We start from the raw sequence: 20,623 nt of genomic DNA on the forward strand, positions 1-20,623 counted from the left end.
CTCCCATGTCTAATCATTGGCTAGACTCTCCATTCACCTTAATTGAGCTAAAAAATGGTTTATCAACAGTCAAGGACTCATCTCCAGGCAGAGATGGTATACCTTACAGCATAATCAAAAATAGTAATGATAATGTTCTAAACCACTTCTTAAGCATCTTAAATAAAATCTTCCAGACTGGTATAATGCCTGATGACTGGAGTTCTCAAATAATCATCCCTATTTTAAAAACAAACAAATCTCCAAATTTTGGATCCAACTACAGGCCAATCGCTCTTTCATCCACCCTCAGTAAACTTTATGAAAAATTAATTAAAAACCGATTAGAATTTTTTGTCGAGAGTAAACAGCTTCTCTCTCCATCTCAATTTGGATTTAGGAAAAAAAAAATCCACTCAGGATAACCTTGCCATCATCAGCACTGATATTAATTTATCAATTTCTAAACAGGAAGTTTGTCTTGCCGTCTTTATAGATATAGAAGGCGCCTTTGACAATGTTTCCATCCCAATCCTGAAAAAAAAACTTCTAGGCCTTGGCCTTCCCCCCATGTTTGTCCAATCAATTATTAATCTATTTCTAGATAGAAAAATTTTCATTGAACTTCCAGATATTTCTCCTCAAAGTAGGTCTGTTTGGAAGGGTTTACCACAAGGCGATGTATTGTCCCCCTTACTGTATAATATATACACATATGATATGCATGTCACTATTCCCCCACAAATAAAAATTATCGAGTTCGCAGATGACATAGCTTTCTTCTTATCATCCAAAATCATCCCTCTTGCCGTCAAATATCTTAACGAAGCCATGAATGCCCTTTGCACATGGCTCACGTTACATGGTCTTGAACTTTCAATCCAAAAGACTCAGTGTGTCACCTTCTCGAACCGCCATAAAAACCCCCCCGTTCAAATTTTATTTAAAAATTCTCCAATCTCCAACGCTTCTGAAGTAAAATTTTTGGGAGTAACATTTGATAGGAAACTTAAATGGTCTTCCCATATTAATAATTTAGTTACTAAATGCGAAAAAAATTTAAATATCATCAGATCATTATCTGGCGTTTGGTGGGGAGCTCACCCTACTTGCATTAAGTTGCTTTACAATGCACTTATTCGAAGCCATCTCGACTATGCCTGCCCACTTTTTAGTACTGCCTCAAAAAATGTACTTAATAAATTAGACAAAATTCAATCTAAATCTTTGCGAATAATAACTGGAGCGATGCAATCGTCACCCATCAATTCCCTTCAAGTAGAATGTTCTGATCCTCCTCTTTATTTAAGGCGTCAACTATTTGCTGACAAATTTGTTCTTAAATGTTTAAATTCTAAATGTCATCAGGTTATCCCCATCGTCTCGTTGTTCATTGACTCAAACCATTCATCTACAATCAGAGCTTCAACTAAACCTATTCCTGACATCTGTAAAAATTTTAAGTCTCTCTCAGAGCTCCACATCATCCAAAATGATCTACTTCCCTTATACAAACTAAAATATAGTCACGTCACCCTATCCCCAACAATATTAGAAGGAATCGGAATCTTTAAAAGTCATTCCAATCTCCCGGCCCGAACTGTCAATAATATGTTCAATGACATTATTTTATCTAAATGGCCCAACTTTTCTCTTTTATTTACTGATGGATCCAAATCTCCCGACTCTCCTAACTGTGGTATAGGTATTAACGTTTACCACAATAATTCTAATGATAGAATATTTCATTCAATTTCAAATCAATTTTCAATATTTTCAGCTGAGTGCATTGCAATAATAGAATCTCTCAAATATATAATCAAAAATAATTTTGAACATTCCCTCGTTCTCTCTGACTCTCTCAGTTCCCTCCAAAAACTTAAATCCAGTCCTCTTCTTCATCCTGATGATCATTTTGTATGCCTTATTCGAGTGATGATAGCATCCATTCAAAGCTCTGGTAAATCTGTAACTCTGATTTGGATTCCTGGACATGTTGGTATCATGGGTAATGATATTGCGGATGCCTTGGCAAAACAAGGAGCGTCCAACCCTGTTGTTACCCTCGTAAACCACATTCCCTTATCTGACATTTTTTCCATCATCAAAGAAAGATCCCGCAATGTTTGGTCAGAGTATTGGCACATTGCTAGTCAATCCAAGGGAGCCTGCTATGCCTCAATACAAAGGACTATACCATCAAAACCGTGGTTTCAGCAATTCCCTCATTTTTCCAAAAAAGAAATTTCTTCACTCATTCGAATGAGGATCGGTCATTGTTCCGTTCCTTCCCATCTTTTTAAAATTCACGTCCTTGACTCCCCAGATTGTACATTCTGTGGTCTAGAAGTGGGAACTTTAGATCACATATTTTTTGGTTGTCCCTCTCTAAACAAATATCCTCTCTTCTATCAAGCCTTAACTAAAATTGCCTCCCCTCCATTCAACATTTCATCTCTTTTAAGTCTGAACTCGACTCCAATTTTCATTATAATTTTGAAATTTGCCTATTTAAATAAAATTAATATTTAAATTCACCTTTCAATACACCTTTCTCAATAATTTTAAATGATGGCCAAGAACACCCTTGAAGGGTGAAAGCCAGAAATAATGGAAAAAAAAAAACACTAAATACACTGTTTATACAAAGTGATGACAAAACTTAGAATAACAATAACAGCAGGATAGGACAAAACAAGAATATTAAAACTAAAACATAATATAAAACAAGAGGCAGTTTGTGCTCAGAAATGAGAATTTTCTGAGCAGACACTTTAAAAAGGTACAATAAGGAGACAACCGAAACCAAACAATTACCGGAAGTTTTAGAATATGGCTTATTACAAAATATTGAAAAGAAGTTAACATTTATGAATGGTAAGTTTTTTTAAATCATTTTGTTTTTAAAGCCCGTTTAAATTCAGCCAAATTCTGGAGATTAGTAAGAGCTGAGGGAAGTCTATTCCAGATGAGCAGGCCTGTTACACTAAAAGAACGATCATAGTAATGACGAGCATGTACCCGAAAGATCAACCAGAGATTCCTGAGGGTATTTGGAGTAAAAAACTGATTTCATTTTACTGTCCGATGATTTTTTATAAAAAAATATATAATTATACAGTCAAACTTGGTTATAATGAGGACGAGGGGACCGACTAAATTTTCTCCTTATAGCACGTTATATCCAAAATAGTTTTTTTAAAGTCGTATGTATCTACCTACCTGCCCCTACTATCAGCATATTCGCAAAAGTACAGTATATTTTCGAAATACGAGTAGGTATTACTTATTAAAAAATATACTTTTATTACTCAAATTTATTATAGGTCTGGTTAAATAGGCAAAGCGGCCCCTCTGCTGAAAGAGTTGTGCATCACTATCATAAATTTATCCCGTGCAGGGATGTAGATACTCGTAACTAGGTACCTTCATAAACATATTTATTGGTTTTTGAAACAAAATTGACGATGCGTTGTAATTCAAAAGAAGACGTATAAAGCGAACAAATTTCGACTTTAAATTTATATTGTGCCCCATGGATAGCAATGGTTCACCTATTATTTCATTCACTGCAATCCCGTTTCTAACCAGATTACCAATAATTTTAAGAGATTCTTAATACATTTACACACTCATTTTTCTCCGCCTACAAATTTAGAACATTTTTATTTACAAAACTAATTGTTTAAGGCGATGCACTACGTCGTGTAATATTTTAAATTGAGCCGCTATAAATAACACACCTTACGTAGATGGCGATAAGGCTTAAATTCCCGCTTAACACCATCCATCTGTTTTGATTTATGCAAGAGAAAAACATGGCCAAAAAGTGCCTTTTATTTTATTTTGTGGATCTTCAGGAATAAATATTTTAAAAAAATTCTATCATTTTATAAGTAACTTAATTTGCCACATTATACCATAAAAATTTAACCGAAAATGGGTTCGTAAGTAGGTGATTTTGAACTTTAAAGCAGTTTTTATAGGCCTTATACATTATTTTTTTCTGGGCTTATAAAAAGACTTATCTAAACAATACTCGATTATTTCAAAGGCCAAGATGTATTCTACTCGCAGTATTTAATTAAAGCATCTGAAACATTTCTAGGCGACCAAATTTTCAAACCAAAAACACATGATTTTGCATTACTACGTATGGCATCGCCTTAATAATAATAAAAAAATATACATATATGACAGGTACGTAGGTACCTGTTTACCAAGTAGGTACCTACGCAGTGAATATAACTTTAAATTTTAGAACAGTTTAAAACTATCAAATAAAAGCAGTGATAGCGTGATTGTCATTCGATTTGTCAATTGTATATTTTAGTTGCAGTTTTTATTTTAAAGTCAATTTTAAACATAGTAATGTCGTCTTCGCTTGATTCGACAACGGAACGAGTTGGGACAACTATTACAAGGGTTTCTAGAACAGCCAGAAACTCAAAACCTCGAAGTTTGTCGAAGTCGCCTGAGGCGATCACAGAAGATACAGCTATGTTAGTAGTTTAACAGCTAAAAATGAGTTATCATTTATAAATTATTATATTGTAAGGTTCTCGAAGTCTCGAAGCAATTCTGGACCACAGGGAAAGCATCTATGGTAAATATTCGGAATCGCTGGATACGGATTATACGAAATATTTTTTAATAAAACCTTCTGATTTAACTTAATTACTATAAAAGGAATCTGACTGCATTTGGGATATTTTTAATTTTAGCATTTTAATTTTTAATTACGTAAATCGAAAATTCACTTTCGTTGTATGGGATGACAGCTGGAATGGTTTCTGTTGATAACATTTTCTTTTGTTGGTATTCTTGATACGAGTGGCTAGAATAGTACTAGTAATGCAATTATTTTATTTTTATTTTATTTGGGATACCAACAGTTTACATTAATAACAGCATAATAATAATTGAGTTACAATAAATAAACCATTTACAGGTTTCCACATAGGTATTGTATACAAGTGTATCTGAGTATGATTCCGAGATATTTACTAATGAAAATTATATTTAAAGAGGCAAGTTATTTAGGGGGGAATAGGGAGGGGGTAGGATGGGGAGGGATCGGTTAGGTTGAGGTATGTATAAAGGAAGTTAATAGAGTGGTGGTTGTATTAGATAGTATCTGTAGTTATTGTTATTGTAAGGTAATACTTGCGATGCGTTCCAGAGTGGAAGATACTCTCAGTATCGCCCTGGTGTAAAACCACTATTCAGAATTTAAAAGTTGATTGAAATGGCTTTAGCCGTGTCTGGTGACCAGATCTGAATGGTCAGGTACTCTCCCACCTTCCTTTTCCCCATCTCCTTCCCCCCTCATTACATTCAGTCTCACAACGTACCTCAATTAGGGATGCTGTAGTATCACTGGCTCCAGACGATTGAGAGCAGTTGGGGATCTTGTGCAATACTCGCATTAAAAAAAATCTAGACTCGTTGCAGATCTCTGTAAATTGCAAGAAAAAGATACGCAATTTTTGTGATAAACTTGTCGAATTCCGCTGCATGCTATACGCTAAAAAATATAATTGTCGCACTTGTATAATTATTTAACTTAATTACAAGAAATAACTAATCATGTTTTTCTCAATCAAAGTTAATCTAAAGGTTAAGGTCATAAATTATTTAAATAACCCAAACTAACACCCAAAAAAACTATTTTGTGCATGTTTAATTAAACCCCCGACATAAATAATTGTCTCCATTATATACAGATTTTCCAATAAGAGGTGTTATTTTAATATTCAATCGTAAAAGATCAATGGTTTCGTTGCTTGTGTGGCACATAGCGCCGTCTTGTTGAAAGTAAACGTTGTCCAAATCAATACCATCCAATTCCGGCCATAAAAAATCTTTAATCATCTCTCGATAGCGCAATCCATTCACCGTAACTGTTGCTCCAGCCTCATTTTCGAAAAAGTAAGGTCCAATGACTCCGCCGGACCATAAACCGCACCAAACTCACACGTTGAGGATAAAGAGGCTTTTCAACAATAACTCTTGGGTTTTCCAAGCCCCAGATGCGACAACTTTGCTTGTTGGCGAAGCCACCGAGGTGGAAATGGGCCTCATCACTCAAGATGATTTGCATTTGATTCACTCAACTGAATTTTAATAATTTCAATGCGTTGTTGAAGCGTGTATCGTTCCATTTTTATTAATGGCGTAGTTTCTACTTGTCAAATGTCAAAAAATGACAGCTTCAAAGGTAACATCTACTGAAATAGCGGGCTATTCAAAATAACACATCTTATTGGAAAACCCTGTATTGTTTAAATCAAGTGTTGTTGATTTTAAAGGGCCTTTGCATGCAGCGGAATTCTCAAATTTACCAAAAAGTCAAGAAATAACTTTAAATGTGTATCTTTTACATACATGAACAACATTTGAAATAAGAATTTCCTTTCTTACTTGCCACAATTTTGTGAGCATAACAATTCTGTTAGATGCATTGTTATCAAAGTGGAGTTAGCTAGAACGTCCCGCAAACTATACCACCTATATTATTTTTAAAAGAATAAATTGTAAAATAACACAAATTCATCAAATAAAATTTATATGCGCACGCGACTTCCTGATTGCTTGTTGAGAGCCTTACCCCTCGACCACGGAGACTGTTTTTTGTTGTAACTAATTCGAAACGAACTGTTATAATAATTTGTGCATATTGAGGTGATTTTTCACGCAAACGGCGCTCAAAATTATTATTATTATTAAGACGTAACGGAGTACAGAACCTTCATTATTAAGATTGGTTGTTTCACAGAATTTGAACAATTCATCAAATTTCCAAGTAAAAATTCAAGTTCTTGTGGAAGTTCTATTCAAGTTCTGTTGTTATTTCAAATATGTGAAGCAACTGTCCCATAATCATATAGTAACATAACTTGAATAGAACGTTCACAGAACTTGAAAATTAACTCAACGCACAACGCATCGTCAATTTTGTTTCAAAAAGCAATAAATATGTTTATGAAGGTACCTAGTTACGAGTACCTACATCCCTGCACAGGATAAATTTATGATAGTGATGCACAACTCTTTCAGCAGAGGGGCCGCTTTGCCTATTTAACCAGACCTATAATAAATTTGAGTAATAAAAGTATATTTTTAATAAGTAATACCTACTCGTATTTTGATGAAATCTGTGAAATGACCCGTCCTTCATTTTATACAAATTGCTATCATGCAAAAGTTATATGATGAAAGTATTTGCATTTTTTTAAATGTTTTATTTTAAACAAACGGTTAACCTGCCGGAAGCCATCAATATCAACTATATCATAATGTAAAAATATTAGAAAATATTGATGAATTATAATATATTGGTTCTTCTTTCATTGTATAATAATATAGGTAATCCATAGATGGTTGTATAGATCTGCGGATAAACTGGCTTTGACGAGTTCTAACACGACTTAAAAAGTCTACCACAAAGTTTCACGAAGGTATGGAGAAATTTCATCATTTAACTGAATGGGTCGTAAATTTTATTTTAATATTTGATCTGAATACTAGTACAACCTTTTACGCCAATCGTGAGCCAATGAGGCGGCGTGACCGTCCCACTTTCAGTGTTTGGCTAATAAATGAATCTGACAGTATACAGGCAACTCGCAATGTAATTTGCAATGTAACCTTTCGCTTCTTGAAAATAAAATCTGCTAACGAATTACTAGTCCTTTTGCCGTAATACAAGCCATTCTTGAACCCTACTGGTGCCAAAAATATAGTCACGTGGTTTACCTCCAGCGCGTTGTAATAATTCCCAGATTTAAATGTCTCCCTAAATGGTCTGATATCTGTAATGTAAAACTCAAAACAAAGAAGAAAAAACAACAATATTGATTTGATGAAATACATTTGTTTTCAATGTTACCACACAGTTACACTAAACCACAAAATCATTACAAGTACATCAGACATCTAATATTATCGCTATTAGTCTTATCACATATTTTTACAATCATTTTTCAATCAGAAAAATCTAACGTGGTGGTAGATACTAAAAATTATCAGAAAATCGTTTAGCGTTTAACTACGGGATGTGGTTATTATTTGTTTGTGTTTTCTAATGTAGGTGAATCGTTGACCCCATTTTTAAATAATTATTTTGAAATAAGAACTTATTTGAGACATACAAGATATATGAAAATTTAATTTAATTTTTATTTATCATTTCCTTTCAATGATTTGTAACTACTTTAATATTGAAAACAACCATCTTTTTAAAAAGCCCGCTTTTAATAGTTGTATTGTACATATAATAACTGCTCTCTGTTTATTTATCTAAAACAAACTATTTCATTCAAAGACTACACAGGCTTGGAAATAAATTACTAACATTTAAATCATAAATCTTAACACATTGTTCGAGGCTTGATTATCGGCCGTGGCAATTTTCTAGGTAATGTTTTTGAATTTAAAAATTAATTTTAAACTATCTTTAATTATTTTACATCCCGTGATTTTTCAGGGGTCTGCGCCAATAATATAATTAATATTATCAACAACTGCTATGGAAATCTGTCAAAGCTCTCGCTTATTCCAGAATTTTAAATGTTAAGGCGATGCACTACGTCGTGTAATATTTTAAATTGAGCCGCTATCAATAACAACCCTCACGTAGATGGCGATAAGGTTTAAATTCCCGCTTAACACCATCCGCCTGTTTTGATTTATGCAAGAAAAAAACATGGCCAAAAAGTGTATTTTATTGTTTTTTGTGGATGTTCAGGCATAAATATTTAATATTTTTTCGATCATTTTATAAATAATTTAATTTGCCACACTACAAAATACAATCATAACCGAAAATGGGTTCGTAAGTAGGAGATTTTGAACTTTAAAGCAGTTTTCATAGGCCTATACATTATTTTTTTCTGGGCTTATAAAAAGACTTATCTAAAAAATACTCGATTATTTCAAAGATCAAGATGTATTCTACTCGCAGTATTTAATTAAAGCAACTGAAACATTTCTAGGTGACCAAATTTTCAAACCAAAAACATATGATTTTGCATTACTACGTATGGCATCGCCTTAATCCATTTAAACGAAATATTGGCAGTAACAAGCATCTCATAATAAAAGATAATTATTTTCTTGTTAACAACTTCTACTACTCCTTTTTCTTTGATTTGACTTTTGATGTAATTACATAAAACTTATTATCAAATTCATCAATGACTTATTTAAATATATTTGGCAGTAATAATAAGCATTATCATATGCAAAAATTATATTCACAACTGTCAAAGCTCCCGCCAATTTTCCGGGCTTTCCGACCCGATCCCCGACTTTTCCCGAAGTAACGTTCGTGCATCTCCGCAGGGAGCGAGAGAGGGACAACTGCCGACCGCGGCGCGCCGGCGCGAGCGATCGCTGCTGCGGTGGCAGCTCCGCCTGCCAGTCCGCCGGCCACTTCCGCCCGATCAACACAGAACTGCGCGCGTCCAATATAAACCAGCGAGACCACTCTCCCACCAATAGTTCTCCCGAGACCGACAACAAACCATCATCAACTATGGATCGTGACAAGATCGGAGTTTGGGGACATGGGGACGCGGGAAGCAATTCCACCAAGACCGGACTTGATCATCTCAAGAATCCTGGACTGAATAAGGTAAGACAATTTCGTAATTGACTTTGACAGGTAACGGACAACTTGTAGACTTGCGCAAGGGGATGCGTAGACGCTGCGCCTAAAGCTGCAATGTTCAATGACGATGTTACAATGAATAATTCAAATGCAATTTATTATTATTTATTTAATTTCGGTTTGCAAGTTTTATTTTCAAATCGTAAAGCAGTGCGTAGAGTCGACATTAAAAACTGCATTTATAACTTTTCAACGTCATTGTTAATGCTTCATTGAAGTATTCAAATTGAATGCAATTCATTTAATGTAGTTTATTTAGAGTAGAAAGTTTAGAAAAACGTGTGCAATTTTGTCTTAAAATCATCTTTTATGAAAGCTGAACACTGTTAATACGAATATATTTGTAAATAATACTTCGTACGTCGGGGGAGATGATAAAAGGTGTGTTGTTAAAGTTTAATTTTTTGTTGTCAGTCAAAATTTCATGTGTTTTAACAGTTTTTTTTTCTTGTTTGACGTCGGCATCAAAGCTGTGATTATAACTTTTCAATAACAATGTTGATGCTACATTGAATCTTTCAAATTGAAATGCATGCAGATCGAGTTTCTAAATAGTGTAGAGATGATAGGTGACTTTCAAAGCGTAACTTTTCAATGACAATGTCAATGCCACATTGAAACTTTCATATCCAGATGCAATAATTGAACATTGTTAATTTTGTGAGTAAACATCTACCCTCCACGAAGATGTGCAAAAAGTGTTGATGTTTAAAATTGCTAATTATTTTGTTTATTGTGCAAATTTGTGCAATGAAATCGACCAGTAGCGCATCTAAAGCGTTGCGTAGCATTTTGTCTACGCATCTACGAGTATATTTATAAGTTTTCAATGAAGACACCAATTGAATATTATTTTTAGCTTGGTTTGAGAAGTTTTTCAAGTTTGTCTATCGAATTGTTGAAATGATCCGAAAAACTTGAACAATTGTAGCTTAAGGCGATACATTGTGTGACATAAACACACCTTATATTTAGCGATAAGGTTTAAATTCCCTCTGACATCAGTCGCCTGTTTTGATTTATGCAAAAAGAAAACATCACCAAAAAGCTTGTATTATCTTATTTTACGAATTAAATATTTTCCAAAAAACTTTTCCACATCATACAATAATACTATAACCAAAAAGGGGTTCTAATGTACGAGATTTTGAACTTTAAAATAGTTTTTATAGGCCTGATGATTCCGGGCTTGTAAAAAGGCTTTTAAAAAATCTCGCAGTATTTAATTAAAGCTTCTATATGGTTTCTTGGCGAAATAATTTTCAAACCAAAAACAAATGATTACTTCTTGGTGCTTCGCCTTAAATGCAGCATTTCAAATGCAACAAGAATAAAAAAAATGAAATTTAAAATCAGGTTGCATTATCATTTAGCCAAATTTATGCAATTCGGTCACTAAAATCGTAGAGTTAGCGCAATCCAATAAAAGCTGGATAAAAATGGCGTGTTCTGATTTGATAGTTAACATTTCACTTGAGCCGATAAACCGTTTCAACACTTGATTTTAATTATCCCAATTATTCGAGTGGTTAACTTTTGTTTGACCTTCATTAAGACGTGCATATTTTATGACTCCAGGAAAAGTTTGATATATTATTTTACGAGTTGAATTATTACGGAATAGTAAATATTATACAAATGCGTTATGTTGGAATAATTTTATCATGTCATTAGTTAATCATGACTCCCACGTGTTCTGTTTGAATAATTCACATTTGATAAATTCGCATTAATGTACCTAAATGATTTCGTAAATATGCAAGCGAAAATTGAATCACTTTTCACGATAGTATTTTATATGTAATGCTTTGTATTTGTTTTTTATCGTTTCTTACGTAAATACATGTTTTGGATGACACTAAGACGTATCTGAAAATTCTTTTGAATAATTTATGGTTTTAGGTTCAGTTGTGTAACAAATATACAAATGAACCAAAAACCATAAATATACAAATGAACCAAAAACCACAAATATACAACTGAACCAAAAACCACAAATATACAACTGAACCAAAAACCATAAATTATTCAAAATTGTTTTGAATAATTTATGGTTTAGTTGTATATTTGTTACGATAAAACAAATATTAATTGAATATTTACCAGAAATAATTCGAAATAGATAATATTTTATGAATTCCTAATAAAGCTATTAGTAAAACATTATCGTATCTAGGTGTGATTATTGATTAATAATTATTATCGATTTAAAAATAGACTGGTGATCGTTGTAGTTAGTAACAGCAATTTTAAATCAATATATTTGTAATTATGTTCAATGCCATTTTGCGTGGCCTGACTAAGTCATGTTTTGATCTCTAGTATAGAGTTTAGGTAATGATATTTATTTTTTGTAGATTATTTGAAGTCCCCGGCGTTGCCCGGGCTTAACGCAGAGTTTTGAAATCAGTTGTACCTACAAAGTAATTTTCCTCTTATTTTGGACATCAAGTGTGCAAAATTTGGTCGGTAAATATCAAGTTCCTAAAGGTTGAAAAAGGCGGAGGCGATGATTTTGACCAGTGACCTTCCCTCCTGTTTTGAAGGTCGAATGTGAAAATTTTCATTAGGCCCCGTAGTAAGCGTTCAAAGATGGTTTGAAAGGGAGATATGTAAATATGAATGTTAGAGGGAGCGCGCCTATATTAAAAAACGATAATAATTAAGCGCAAATGGTGAAAATATTTAATATTAATTGACTCGTTTGAAATTGAGCAAAAATCTCAAGACAAATGCATTAGTTGCATTTAAAGATACACTGTACACTGAGGAAATTTCATATAATTAACGTTTCGGCATATCGAATGTATTTATATGTAACTTTAAAACTTAACTCAGAAACTTGTTATAAGTCGGTAGAAATTGGGTATGTGGGGGCTTAATCTTGGAATAAAATAAACCTACACCGGGATACTGTATATATACAAATATAAATGTATATATAAATACGAATGTCTGTGGCGGGCGGGCGGCGCGATTTTGTTTTTATTAAAATCTTTAGTTTTATTCCGAAAATTGAAGAAAGTTTGCACATTTTACCTTCAAAAAAGAGGAAGATCACTGTCCACAGGACAAAAACTACCCGCGCAATCCTTTTCTCACGCCTTAAGGCGATGCCATACGTAGTAATGCAAAATCATGTATTTTTGGTTTGAAAATTTGGTCGCCTAGAAATGTTTCAGATGCTTTAATTAAATACTGCGAGTAGAATACATCTTGGCCTTTGAAATAATCGAGTATTTTTTTAGATAAGTCTTTTTATAAGCCCAGAAAAAAATAATGTATAAGGCCTATGAAAACTGCTTTAAAGTTCAAAATCTCCTACTTACGAACCAATTTTCGGTTATGATTGTATTTTGTAGTGTGGCAAATTAAATTATTTATAAAATGATCGAAAAAAAATTAAATATTTATGCCTGAACATCCACAAAAAACAATAAAATACACTTTTTGGCCATGTTTTTTTCTTGCATAAATCAAAACAGGCGGATGGTGTTAAGCGGGAATATAAACCTTATCGCCATCTACGTAAGGGTTGTTATTGATAGCGGCTCAATTTAAAATATTACACGACGTAGTGCATCGCCTTAAAGCAGAATTTGGATATTTCTTGATGAAATGTTCCATACTGGTCAATCAAAATAAGATGAAAATTACTGTCTAGGTCTGATTTCAATGAATTTTTGGGGAAAATGACTACACCCTAAAACTGCCTTTCTTCGGAGGTAGATATTTTTCAGTTAAACCTCAGTTTTTTCAAGATCGCAATTATTGTTTTTTCAAGGTCATACAATAATATTATTTATGTGTCAATGTTTGGTTTTTGAAAAAATATTATTGTTTGTGTAATGTTAAAAAAATGCGATAGTTTGGTTATTTTCCGCAAAAATTTTTTCAACGACAATAACCTTCAAACACATAAATACACCGAATGACATTTTGTCAGTATCATTAATTTATAATGTAATTTTTATCACCGAATTCCAATTCGTAAAAACGAAAAGTTTTTGTTGATATCGTTGTATTTTTTTATGATGAATGTGAATATTATGTAATTTTTTTCTCTTACGCCATTTAGTTTCAATTTCAATAGCTTTCGTAGCCTTGAGGTGAGCTCTGGCGTCATGAAATTTGCGCAGTTTTTTTTCTAGAATGTCTAGTTCAATGCAACTATTTTCAATGCAACTATTTTCAGGTAGTTGTTAGAAATTTTAATTTCGGTTGTTGGTGCGTGGGTAAGTTGGTAAGTCATTTAAAATCTTCGTGCGTAGTGCGTAGCATTATTCAAGTTCAATGAACTTTTAATTTTTCAGAATTGGAACTGGTACCAAAATTATTTTGTGTATTTGTAGTTCTTTATTTGATATGCGTATTTATTTTGTTTACATGTTTGACAGATTCTTAGATGAATTAATATCGTGAAAATACGTTAGTTGAGTCAACACGCGTAGAGTTTTCTGAACTAGGTCCAGTGAACATACTTTAGCGGCCCGTTCATATACATATTCTTTGAATAGCTATCCTACTCATAAGCGTTGCTAACATTTTTGTTTGCTTGGTAAGAATATAACGTATCTTGAATATTCGTAATGCAATTGGACAAATGTTGTAATTTTTCAAGATTATTAACAAAGAAGGTTAAATTTATTTTTTTGATACTGGGGCGAATATATTTTTTTAATAAATAAGTACAGGGTTTTTAAATAAGAGGTGTTATTTTGATATTCAATCGTAAAAGATCGATGGTTTCGTTGCTTGTGTGGCACGTAGCGCCGTCTTGTTGAAAGTAAACGTTGTCCAGATCAATACCATCCAATTCCGGCCATAAAAAATCATTCATCATCTCTCGATAGCGCAATCCTTTCACCGTCACTGTTGCTCCAGCCTCATTTTCGAAAAAGTAAGGTCCAATGACTCCGCCGGACCATAAACCGCACCAAACAGTCACACGTTGGGGATAGAGAGGCTTTTCAACAATAACTCTTGGGTTTTCCGAGCCCCAGATGCGACAATTTTGCTTGTTGACGAAGCCACCGAGGTGGAAATGGGCCTCGTCACTCAAGATGATTTGCATTTGATTCACTCAAGTGAATTTTAATAATTTCAATGCGTTGTTGAAGCGTGTATCGTTCCATTTTTATTCATGGCGTAGTTTCTACTTGTCAAATGTCAAAAAATGACAGCTTCAAAAGTAACATCTACCGAAATAGCGGGCTATTCAAAATAACACCTTTTATTGGAAAACCCTGTACCTACTTCAGATTCAGAAAACCAACGTTCATAATTAAATTTATTTGTAACTTTGATGTAATATTAATTTTCTTATAATTAAATTATACATAATATGTAAACGAAATCCTCAGCACGGGAGATCCCAGTGAGGATATCATTATATCTATTTGTTACACAAAAAAAGAGATAATAAAACACTTATTATTATTATTATTATTATTATTATTATTATTATATCCCGTAATTTTCACGGTTAATTTTTTCGCTAGTAAATAATGTAATTCGTTTGAATTTTTAATATTGAGGGGTTCATAATTATCTATTTATAAAAATGTAAATGTTCGTTTGTTCAAAATCTTAAATCTCCAAAAGCTCTTCACTGATTGCTTTTAAATTTTGACACATCGTTGCTTGAAAATACGCGTGTGTTTTTATATACCTATATTATATAGATGTCACCCGTGAAAGGTAATAACAGGTCCATCTGTTGGACGTAATTGCAACACGCGCTATTTTTTCTCTATCTGGACAGACTGACTGGGGCACGGCAACGCGTGAAGCGATAGAGCTAGTTAAATCGTGATAGCAAAGCTAATTATTTCGAACTGCGAAATATCAAAACAATAAATAAATACAAATTATCTTAATTGACATCCAATTAAAACTCGCGGATACAGAAATGATTTCTGTAACATTATTTTTATTCAGTCGTTATTACAACAGCTGTGAACTCTGAAATTCATTTTTTTTATTTTTTTTATTCCTTTATTTTTTCCCAATTTATACATTTGACATTACAGTTTTATAATAATAAGAAAGGGAACCCACTAAGGCGCAGCCTGTACGTGGGTAATATAAGTGTATACATTATATTTTTGTACCTAAAAATAACAGTAAGCATATAAAGAAAAACGGTAAGATTATAATTAAAGTTTGTCTAAAAGATTGTGCAAGATGTGCATTATTAAAAATAAATCAAAGTAAAAATAAAGATTGTAAGATAATATTAGATATATATGAAGTAAAAAAACACAAAATAAAATAATAATAAATATACAGAAACAAATAGAAAAAGTAAAAATTAAATGAATAATGCTTCAACATTTGCATTGTACAGCCACAACTTTAATTCTTTTTGGTATTGCGCTAGTTTAGTTGTTACTTGATTTTTTTTTTGGTAATAGATTAAAAGTGCGAGGTCCAATAAAGCTACTGTGAGTTTGCATTAGTTTGGTATTGGTTTGTGGGGTATAAAATACATGATTTATATTGAATGAATGAAATAAATCAAGTTTTTGTTGAAAAACACTTTTTTTTTCAATTAGTTACCTTTAGCAGGTAGCAGGTGTATAAAAATACAATAGCATACCTTTACCTGGTCCCGGCAAAAGGGCAACATGGTATTTTTGACGGGGAAATAAATAATCATAAAATTGAGCGTTTGCCTGTATTTTTGAGGTAACTGTATAATATTTTTCAATCCCTTTGGACTGGTCCCAATAATTTGTATAATTTGGTATAACTAACTATCAACTTCACTGGATTAATGATTGGGTCTCGGTTCAGTTTTAATGAGAAACCGCAAAAGAGTCCCAACTGCTATCAACCGTCCGATTAATATCTGAGAAAATGTATATTGCTAATTTATTAAAAAAATCTCTTCAAATTATTGGTAATCCTATTAAAACTGGATTGCAGGCGGTTTCCTGATAAACTTTTAGTAAATTCGTAATATTTCGAAACACGTGTTCATACACCTGCATTTGCCTTCAAAATATTTGGCATCCCCAATTGGGGTATGTTGTAAGGCTGAAGGAAGTGTGGAGAGGGAGGAGATGGGGAAGGTGGGGAAGTACCTGGCTATTCTGGTCACCAAACATGGCTAAAGTCAATTCAAGCAACGTTTTATTTCTGAATGGTGGTCTTACACCAAGGCGATACCGATAGTATCTACGTAAGATTTCGAAAAACCACCCCATACCCTTTTCCCACCCCTTAAAAAAATTGATATTTCTTGATGAAATTTTGCACACTTGACGTTAAAAATATGATGAAAATTACTGACTACATCTGATTTCGAAAAGTTCTCCGTAGAGCATGGGCGACGCCTAGGACTTCAGCTAGTTATACAATGAAACAAACCGGAAAAAAATGTTCCGAATAGAATCTCTCTTAATGACTGATATTTACATAATTGTACCTGCAATTTTCGCAAATGCTCCTGTAACAGTAGCTTGACATAATTAATTCTACAGGTGGCCAAACGAGGAACTAATGATACCATGCTTTTTGCTATTCGGTTGTCAAATTCAGCTAGGTTTATCCAAATAGAATGTCTCAATTTACCACTTTTATCTAATATTAATTGAGATTGCCCAATAAAGATTTGTTTACTTTTCATGATTATCTTACACTGTTAAATATGTAATTAAGACTCCTCAACCTTTATTTGAACTAAATAATAATGTAGACTTTGATAAAAATACACTTTTATCATCAATTAGAGTTTGTTTTGGTCGGAGAATAACTTATCACGCAATAACAAAACACTTCACTTGTTGTCATTCATTTTACAATGTTTAATGAGTGCAAAAAATACCTGCACAGCCAAATTAATTTGAATGAAGATTAATCTCTCAATGTCAGGCAGGTGTCAAGGACTATGCTATTATTAACTAACTAACTAACCATCACGCTGTTTCTCTGCAAGAGTAGGCAGAGAGGATTGACGAACAACTTGGTCTTGGCATACAATCCCTGCCTCATTCACATTTATACTTCGTCTCATACATACATACTCTTCTGTTATTCTTATACTTTTGATCGTGTCCTGTCTACCTCGGGTGTCGACGAATTCTTCTACCATTCGTATTTGCGTCATATTATCTATCATATTATCCTTACACTCTGTTCTTCGTTCATTCGTTCTACATGTTTACAACGGTTTCGTTTATCAGTGAAAAGTAATCATGAAAAGTACACAAATAATTACTGGGCAATCTCAATTAAAAGCGATAAAAATAACAAATTATTACATGCAATAATAATTTGTAAGCCATAATAATCACTAAAACACAAAAATAAATTGAAAATATCTCCATAGATAAAACAAATGTCGCCGACGGGAATTGAGCCCGCACCCTTCTGATTGCCGGTCAGGTGCACTAAGCCACTGTGCTACGTTGGCAAAAATAATAAAATAATCGCACTGTACATACAATAGAAATTTGTTTTCTTGAAAAGCTAAAGCCGATTTTATTATTTCAGGTAAAACCGTGAAGTAACTGGTATAATTTTGTTATAGACAATGCTAAATTGTTGTTAAAATAAGATTTGTTTATTTATTTACTAGCTGAGGTATCCGGCTTCACTCGGGGACTAATTTCAGACTATTCCCAAACATTCCAGAATGTTCCGGGATGATCTGGAATGTTGTGGAATGCTCTCGAATACTCTCAAATGTTCTAGAAATTTCTAGAGGGAGAAACTCCCCGGCACTGTATCTTCAAAAGCACGCCCTTCAGATAAAAATGGGAACCTTCTTCATGGATGGGAGATAGAGGGCTACCACACCATATAACTCCCTTGATCGTACCGGGGCTTGTTTCTGAGTTTAGCGGCACGCACATTGTACATTTACTTTTATAATAGATATTGATTTTATAACTTATATTTATTTATTTTGTCCATCGAATAAAAGGTAGGTCATTGACCACTCATCTATATTATTTTACCACCACGAGTATTGTGATGATTTTCTATAATATCGTTCTGTTTTAATATCGCCTTTAGAAGATCAAAAACCGCAGAGAATAATAACAGTATGGATGTTTGCATTATTTCTGTGGAAAAACACAAGAATTACTGAATTTTATTTAAACGAATGCGGTAATGAAGAACACACAATCTCTGTTATGTTTTATTATTTTTTAGTGCAGGTAAATATATTTGAAAATCGTTGTTGTAAAATCTGCGGTAAATATGGTGGCAGGAAAAGCTGGAAAATTTTGGAAAAACACTATTTGTCGACGTTACGTTATTTTGAACTCTGATTTATATCTATTTTTTTACCTGTCGTTATTCGAGTTTCTGATAATAATATGACATATATATTTCAGATTCAGTTATGGTTATCTATTTAAATAAAAATGTAAACGTTCGTTTGTTCAAAATCTTAAATATCCCAAAAGTTCTTCACCAATTGCTTTGAAATGTTGACACAACGTTGCGTGTGTTTTATATAGATGTTACCTGTGATGGGTAAAAACAGCGCCATCTGTTGGACGTAAAAGCAACACGTATTCACAGAGAGACTGAGCCACAGCAACGCATGGCTGGGTACAGCTAGTTAAATAGTGTAGAAGTTATTTATTTATATCTTTAAATATAACGTTTCCATTAACATGTTTCGTAAATCTCTCTATATGTCTTATCTTCTTGTCTTAAAAAGCCACAGTTATACCCATCTATAAAAATTGAAACAAAAAGGATATATATAATTACCGACCTATAAGTCTCTTTATTAGAAACTGCTATCAAAGCATATTGATAAATTTCTGGAACTAAACAAAATATTATTCAACCCCATTATGGCTTTAGAGAAAATCTAACAAGTACCACAGATGCCAGAGAAAATCTAACAAGTATTACAGATGCCAGAGAAAATCTAACAAGTATTACAGATGCCAGAGAAAATACAACAATCTAACAAGTACCACAGATGCCAGAGAAAATCTAACAAGTATTACAGATGCCAGAGAAAATACAACAATCTAACAAGTACCACAGATGCCAGAGAAAATCTAACAAGTATTACAGATGCCAGAGAAAATACAACAATCTAACAAGTACCACAGATGCCAGAGAAAATCTAACAAGTATTACAGATGCCAGAGAAAATACAACAATCTAACAAGTACCACAGATGACAGAAAAAATCAAACAATCTAACTAGTACCACAGATGCTAGAGAAAATTTAACAAACGTAGCCATAAAGAATATGGATGCTGAGAAAAATGTTTGGCTTTATTCATAGATCTCCAGGAACCTTTTGACATAAAAGACTATAAAATATTACTATCTAAGCTTAAAAAAATATTATATTGAAATCTTAATAGTAGTCCAGCTATGAGTAAGAATATGTAACAATATCTAGTTAGTGGGAATTTTAACCACTGAACTACGTGTCTAGGTATTTCATTCTCATGTACATTATTATTTTTTTTATCCTTATGAAAGTTTCCTGTTGTACGATTCTTGGAATTTTGAATATTCAACGTAACATTGAATTCGATAATGTACGAGTATAAATCAATATACTTTCAAGGTAAAACAAATTGAGAATAACGTTATGTTTCCTCATGTAATATACCTATTATTATGATTACAAATTTAGATATTAAAAAAATAACACAAAGTCTCTACAAAGCTAGAACATAGCTTTGAACTGTATTGAAGTTGCGTTAAAAATACCCAGCCATTTACATGATGTATTTACGTAATTTTATGAATATCGCGGTATATGAAATGGTCTTGTGAGAAAAACAGCTGTCATAAAGTAAACAATTAAAAAGTACTAAAACGCATAAAAGGTATAAAATAAAATAGTGTTCTGTAGAATTTGTACTAGGGATTGTCTGGTATAAAGGTTTTGTCTTTGTTTGACTGGTTCTATATGTTCTGTTGAAATAAGAATATTATGGCTGCCAAATAGGTAGATACTTACTACTTACATAAGG

At 32.9% G+C, this 20,623-nt stretch overlaps 1 protein-coding gene across 1 annotated transcript in view; it reads left to right on the forward strand.

Moving 5' to 3' along the window:
• LOC149418181 (NADP-dependent malic enzyme-like) overlaps nucleotides 1–20,623 on the forward strand; it is a 98,960-nt gene that overhangs the window by 16,552 nt on the left and 61,785 nt on the right. Inside the window, exon 2 of the mRNA XM_089639724.1 lies at nucleotides 9,325–9,616. Within this exon, the coding sequence (XP_089495850.1) occupies nucleotides 9,325–9,616 (292 nt within the window). The remainder of the gene's footprint in view (nucleotides 1–9,324; nucleotides 9,617–20,623) is intronic.

The sequence above is a fragment of the Hesperophylax consimilis genome, chromosome 14 (assembly GCF_061612785.1).
Source record: "Hesperophylax consimilis isolate HC1 chromosome 14, BYU_Hcon_1.0, whole genome shotgun sequence".
NCBI classification, from domain to species: Eukaryota; Metazoa; Arthropoda; class Insecta; order Trichoptera; family Limnephilidae; genus Hesperophylax; species Hesperophylax consimilis.